Source organism: Gossypium raimondii, chromosome 12, assembly GCF_025698545.1.
Source record: "Gossypium raimondii isolate GPD5lz chromosome 12, ASM2569854v1, whole genome shotgun sequence".
NCBI lineage: Eukaryota > Viridiplantae > Streptophyta > Magnoliopsida > Malvales > Malvaceae > Gossypium > Gossypium raimondii.
In genome coordinates this window covers 35546010-35553426 of record NC_068576.1, presented here as the reverse complement: position 1 = coordinate 35553426, position 7417 = coordinate 35546010, and the positions used below count along the sequence as shown (strand labels likewise).

Sequence of the window (7417 nt, the reverse complement as noted above, 5' to 3'; positions counted from 1 at the left end):
TATTATATATGTGACGTCGATATTTTCCAACAATTAAATCAAAAGGATAAGTAGGCGTAGAAGGCTAGTAGTTCACTTTCAATGAAACACGTATATTCATTATAAACAAAAGAAGATTATCCTAACTTTTTTTTATCATTTTCATTAAACAAAATTGGATGATTGTTTGAAATGCGTATCCCATGCGTCTCTAAAACTGTGGATGTTTTTCAGTGTATTTTACAATATCATTACACTCTCACTCCAATGTTTAAAACCCTGATTTATGTTAAGGATAATCTTAATTTGAAACCCCAAAAAATGATTTTTTTTTTTGAGAAAATAGGTGCTAGGGTCTGTCCACTTGTACGTTGTTCCTTTCAAGAGTTTCTTTCTTGCCAAACATGATTAGATATATTACCAGCTGTCCAAACAAATTAGCATAATTTCTCTTGCAAAATCATAGGTTAACATATTCTATATATATGTTTTAAGATTAAGATATCGATTAATATGTGTACTATTGTCAATACAAGGAAATGTGAGTTTGAGTGTGCTGAAACACATTATCCTCCTATTTATGGGTTGAGGAGAGACTATGGATAGTTCTAGGCTTTATTGTGTCAAAAGGAATAAATTTTGACCAAAACCTATAAACATATTTTTTTAGAGTTCGTGGTTACTTTTTTAATAATTTTGTTTTTAGGGTTTAAATATAAATTTTCATTTTAGAAATGCAATGTATTTTATTATGGTATTCAACATTTGTTGGTAAATAAATTGCTAGATGATTGTTGCATAAATTATGTTTTCGCCGCTAATATTCTTTACAAAATCCGATTTATTATTGAATTTTGTGTTTGTAGAGTTTGATTTATGATAAAATTGTATAAACGATTATATCTTATTAGTCAAATTATGATTTTGGTTTTTCTATTATGCTTGATTTTGGGATTTAATATTTATTTTTAATTTAACATAATTTGATTATCTCGCTTTTATGATTTAATTAAGATTAATTAGTTAAACATTATAAACTATTCAATTAAAATGTTGACGTGGCTCATTTATTAAAAACACTTTTTTAACCCATCACATTGACAAGTGTTCTTTTTGAGTGTGTGCTAAAATGATGTTTTTAGGAAAAATTTTATATGAACATTTTAATTGAAATGATTAATAGTGTTAATTATTTGAATTAATGATAAAATTTGATATAATAGAGGGACTAAAATTAGAATTTCGCTATTAATTCTTTACAACTTGTAATATATATGTTTGATTTTCTCTCTGCTTATTTATAGCCCTCATCAAGTTGTTAATTGGGAATTGATTGGGTTTGGAGTTACAATGTCATAAATTAGAGTTGTAAACTTAATAATTTGAATCAATTTAAAAAAAAATCAAATAATTAGATTTGATTAAATTAAAATTAAAGAAAAACCCAATTTTTATAAATTAAATTGAATTTTGCTCCCTGATAAAATTGCTTGGTTGGGTTTTGGATAATGACTGCTGTCATGTCTATGAGTGCCAATTGCCACAAAAGCAAAGCAATTTAAGCCTCTAATTATTAAGATTAATGCACAAGTGGAAATTAATTATAAAAGAAAAAAGCAAAAGTAAAAATAATTGGGATTAATTATTAATAAACTAATTCAAAAGCATCCTAATCAAATAATCCATTGAAAAAGAAAATCACTCAATTATTAAAATCAACTGTCTTTCCCAACTCTTAAGTAGGATGATAATTACATTTCAACGTATTTGAACCCATGCTCTCTTACACTGACAACAACACCGATACTAATTGAGCTAAAACTTAATCTAACAATCAAACAATTAATTTAATAAATTAAATAACCTAAAATATTTATAAACAAAGGAAATTAAATTCTCACTTATTTCAACAATAAAAAAAGGAAGGTCCAATCCGATAAGGGCTAGAATAAATTAGTGTCAAATGACCCATCATTGTTTTTAGTTGTCAATCATATGATTGATTTATAAACTGGATAAACTATAAAAATAGTCACTTTTGTTTACCTCAGATTACATTTTAGTTATTTATGTTTAAAATATTACGTTTTAGTCACTTACGCTATCGTTTTGTTACGAAGTGATTACTCTATTGTTAAGCTCCGTTACCCCCTAACGACACTCCTACGTGGCAGTCCACATGAGTTTTAAATGCCAACTTGGATGTCCAACTAGGATGAGAATAGTTTTTTCAATCAAAATGAAAAAGAAAACTAAAAGAAAAAGGAGACGAACGATTTTTCTCTTCCAGTTCAAGGTGTAATTAATTTAAAAATTTCCAGTTCAAGTTGACATTTAAAATCCATTTAGACTGTCACGTAGGGTTGTCGTTAGGGAGGTAATGAAGATTAATGGCAGAGTGACCACCTTGTAACAAAACGATAACGTAAGTGACTAAAATGTAACATTTTAAACATAAATGACTAAAATATAATCTGAGGCAAACAAAAGTGCCCTTATAAATTTTACAGAGAGAAAGAAAGAAAATGTGAAAGAGAAAAACGAACTCTAACACTACGTGAATTCAATGATAATTTTTGAATCACTAATTTCTTAAGCGTAATTGATTAAATAAAATTTAAAATAGATTAAATATTTAAAATTGTATAAAAATAATTTTCTTTAACATTTGCTTTACAATAATTGGGTTAAGATAACATTGGGTCAATATGAGTCAACTATTTCTTTAAAATAATTTATCAATCGATTTGATTTGGATTATTTCATATTAAGTTGCTTTTAGATTAGGTAATTTTAGGTTCAAATTCAAGTCATTTTCTAGTTCAAGATATTGACTTCACTCGTCCAATCATACTAGATTGAACTCAATTTTGAGTGAATCAGATTAAAATTCTTTTTCCCAGCACAAAACGATCAAAGTATAAGTATAAATACATATTTAAGTAATTATTTTATGTAGAATCAAACTCTTATAGCACAAATAGAATAAGAACTAGAATAAAGAATCAAACTATTACAGTACAAATAAAAAAAGACAAAAAATTGTTTAAGAGGGTCGAGATAATGTTATAAAATTTGAAGAGGCCAAAGCTAAAAATCTTGTACTAAAAAACACTTACATTAAATTTTTAGTTTTCAAAAGATTAAAATTATAATCCTTTTATTCAATCAAAGATTAAAAATAATTAAATTGAATTTTTTAATTTTGAGAAAGGTCTATAAGACAATTTCGCATTTATCCCAAGGAGACCACGACCCGTACTTGTCCTCTTACACAAACTAATACATGAACCAATGCATAAAATAAATTAACTAATTGAACTAAAACTCACACATAATAACTTTAAATACTTCATTTTAATTTAATTGCACATTATAAATCTGAAACCCGAATATTATAAACCAGGCCTTCCTCCATTGTTAACTAAGCCAAAATTTCTTTAACAATATTAAATTTTAAATTCAAATTAAAAGTGATAATATTCATAGCCGACACTAATCTGAAATACTACCATTAAGGCAAGTTGTACTAACCCCATTTAGAACAAGACATCATTATAAGTACGCCTTACCTGGGACTTATCAAAAAACAACTCACTTTTAAAAATGTTTGATAGAAGTGGATAAGATCCTCCATTAATCCTACTCTCTTCCACCTCCTCAAAAACTATCCATAAATGCTCTCAAGTCCCTTCATTCAGAAACTTCCCTTTTGTCTCATCTTCTTCACCAAAAACCCATCATATTTTTGGCCTTAAATGGGTGCCAACATATCTGGTGGTGGTTCAATTGACGGCGATGCAACCGGTCCTCCATTAAGGCCAAGACTCGATGACATACCAGAGAGCTGCGCCGCCTTGATTTTAGCAAGGTTAAACCCACCGGAGATTTGTAACTTGGCTCGTTTGAACAGGTCTTTTCGTAGTGCTTCATTGGCTGATTTCATATGGGAATCGAAATTGCCATCAAATTATAAGTTGATTGTGGAAAAATTGTTTGTTGAAGAAGATATAGATTTGATGAATTTGAAGAAGAAAGATGTTTATGCTAGGTTGACCAAGCCTATCCCTTTTGATGGTGGCACAAAGGTTTAAACATTCTTCCTTTTATCTCCATTTTTCAAGGTTATTGGCTGGATGAACCAGTTGGACCGAACGGGTATTGAGATAGAGAAAAGAATAAAATCAATTGATCTGATTGAACTTATGGATCGATTAGATCGTGAACCATTAGCCTGATCGGTTGGACTTTTAATCCTGCCATGTTTACGGTGGGATTTGAGCTTGTAATGATCTAACAATGGTGGGTTTTTTTCTTTGGGTATTTGCAGGAGATATGGTTGGATAAGAACACAGGTGGGGTTTGTTTATCAATGTCTTCTAAGGCGTTGACAATTACAGGGATTGATGATCGCAGATATTGGAACCATATTTCCACCGAGGAATCTAGGTGTGTTTATCATTCAACTATTGTCCTTGTTCAATGTTTTTCTTTTGGGATAATTCCAACAAGGGTTCGTAAACAATGGCCTTGGTTCTAAATTGGTCCTAAACATCGTCTTGAAAGTATCAATTTTGGATCTGTATGATCCTTCCATCAGCTTCTCCTTCAGTTTAGGTGTTGATTATCAGTCAGATTTCATGCGGAGCATTTTTAAAATATGTGATCAAATTGTAAGTATAGGTGTACTTTTATGTAGTAGGCACACGACGTTGCAATTTAACTACATGTTTTATGTATGCTTCAAGCTAAATCTGAATACTTAGAGGACTCAATTAGAATATAGCAGGGATAAGTGTAGAAAAATATCTTTTGAGGGTAAAATCAAATTATAAATTTTTTAGGCGAATATGAAAATTTACCACGGTATGCTTTATAAATTTGTAACCTCTAAAGGGACCTTATAACAAATTTTATTAGTTTTGGGGACCTTATAACAATTTTACCAGTTTCTGGGGATTTAATCGTTTTTCTGTTTGGTCATATTTCTAGCTCAAATCCTTCCCTTTAATTTGGTCTTCACTTGCAGCTATCGAACAGTAGCCTACCTCCAACAAACATGGTGGTTCGAAGTCGACGGAGAGCTCGAGTTTCAATTCCCCGCCGGGACATATTCCCTATTCTTTAGACTCCACCTCGGGAAATCCTCAAAAAGACTCGGCCGTCGGGTTTGCAACACCGAGCACGTCCACGGATGGGACATAAAACCGGTCCAATTCCAACTAACAACTTCGGACGGCCAACATGTCGTATCTCGGTGTTATTTAGACAATCCAGGGAGCTGGGTTCTCTACCATGTCGGAGATTTCATAGTTGAGAACTCTAATGCGTTGACAAACATCAAATTTTCATCGACTCAAATTGATTGCACTCATACAAAAGGAGGCCTTTGTGTTGATGCTGCATTTATATACCCCAGTAGTGCAAGAAAAGAGGTTAAATTGTGTTCATGAGAAAATTAAGAGGTCTAAAACTGTAAATACGGTAAATCTAGGTTGTTTTTTGATAGCTCTAGATGTTGTGGTTATTATTATTTTCCTCAAATAATAACAAATTTTGCTGCAATGATTATTTTTTTGTTTTGTAATGTTACAATAGGAACTTGAAACTATGTTGTTAATTGGTGATGTTTGAATTAAAACAACTTGAATTGGTTTTATAGTATAAATGTATTGCATGATGATGTTCAAAGAAGATATGCTTTGTTAGACCATCTGTATGATGTGTCAGTTTCTTTTTTATATTCAAAGCCACAAAGTCATACATGAATTATAAAACAAACATAAAGAATCCAAAATAATAATTGAAGTTGAGTTGGGTCGGACTCTTAAATAAAGAATCCAAATGTTGCCTTCTGTTTAAATATAGAATAGAAATTCGGTAAAAGTACCATAGAGGCCCCTGTACTAGGAGTTAGATTGCATTTTGCTCTTTTTACTTAAAAATAGATAAACTAGTCTATATACGTTAGATCAAAAAGCAAACCGGTTCTTTCTATTAAAAATTTAATCCATTTCTACTGTTAAAAATTGGTGTGACTAATAAAATAACCAGATAATTATACGTGACGTGCCACGTGTACTTTATATTGACATTCAGGGACTAATTTTTTTTAACCAACATGACCAATTTTTAATAGTAAAAAAAGATATAGAATTGTTAGCAAAAGGACCAATTTGGGTTTTGATCTGACATACAATGACTAATTTTCTCATTTTTTAAAGTAGAAGAAGTAAAATACAATTTGACTCTTAGTACAAGAACCTCCACGATACTTTTACTTAGAAATCCTTATCTTTTTCCCATTGGTTATATAAACCTTGCAATTAGCATGCATGTTAGAGAGTGTATTTTTACGTTAATTATGACTTTTTTTTTTAATATTAAGTTCTTTTTGAATGGACAGTGTGATTAGCTCTAATGAGAGTAAAAATTGTGGTGGTGATATTGTAAAAATGAAATTGGATATTATAGTGATAAGATTAAAATCGATTGAGATTGATGGGATATGTACTTGGATTCACGTCAACCGTGACGGTGAGATAAAAAATGACAATTAAGGACATTAAATTAAAATGTATATGTATAATAAAATATCAAAATATTTTACAAATTATATTTAAATTAAATAATAAAATAAACATATAAGTTATAATTATGCAAAAAAATATAAATATAAATTATTTTTATTAAAATTAAATTATAAAATAATATATTAAGATTATGTTATGTATATTAAATAAAAGAAATTTTATACCAAAAATAAAATAAACAATAAAGAAAAGATGAAAAGGGCAAAAGAATAATTACTCCTATTTTGTGTTCAAGTTGTTTAGATTGAAGCCATTTTGTGTTCGAGTCATTCGGTTTTGTAAGATTAGGCGATCTTTGATTCAACTCTTTCTAAGTTAGGATAATTTTGGGGTTGAATTGATTTTTTATTGTTAAGTCAAGTTAAATCAAGTTTAGGGTCGGTTTGTTTCACTGAAAATGGCTTCCGAAAAATGATTTCTGGAGAAAATGATTTACTTTCCTGGAAAAGTTAATTTTTTCTGGTGTTTAGACGAATCTGTGTAAAATATTTTTTTTATTCGATAGATTTCTTAAACATATTTTATAAAGTGTTTTCAATGAAACAAACATACATTTAGATTTTCTTATTTTTTCATTGTTTAATTGAGTTTATTTTATATCTATAAATTTATATTTTACATTTTTGCATATATTAAAAATATTTTGTTTAAATTGTGTTCATTACAACGTCATTTTTAATTACATGACTACTAAATGAGTATTTTTATTTAAAATATGACATCAACAAAATTGACAAAAAATTTAACAATGTCAACAATTTGACTTGATTTTCAAATCTGAAAATTAGAGGACTAAATTTTTGAAAATAAAAGTACAAAGACTAAATTGCAAATTTGTGAAAATA

At 29.2% G+C, this 7417-nt stretch overlaps 1 protein-coding gene across 1 annotated transcript; it reads left to right on the top strand.

Moving 5' to 3' along the window:
- The first annotated feature begins 3567 nt into the window (after window positions 1-3567).
- LOC105763828 (F-box protein PP2-A13) lies at window positions 3568-5647 on the top strand. The gene is made up of 3 exons (XM_012582204.2): window positions 3568-4067; window positions 4310-4428; window positions 5009-5647. Exons 1-3 carry the CDS (start codon window positions 3738-3740, stop codon window positions 5430-5432), a joined length of 873 nt encoding a protein of 290 aa, XP_012437658.1. The 5' UTR covers window positions 3568-3737; the 3' UTR covers window positions 5433-5647.
- The last annotated feature ends 1770 nt before the right edge of the window (window positions 5648-7417 follow it).

Bases quoted from the DNA above. Each gene is read 5' to 3' on its own strand.
- LOC105763828 (XM_012582204.2), top strand. From the start codon at position 3,738: ATGGGTGCCAACATATCTGGTGGTGGTTCAATTGACGGCGATGCAACC. The intron at 4,068-4,309 runs GTTTAAACATTC...GGGTATTTGCAG, and splicing joins CTTTTGATGGTGGCACAAAG to GAGATATGGTTGGATAAGAA. The intron at 4,429-5,008 runs GTGTGTTTATCA...CTTCACTTGCAG, and splicing joins ATTTCCACCGAGGAATCTAG to CTATCGAACAGTAGCCTACC.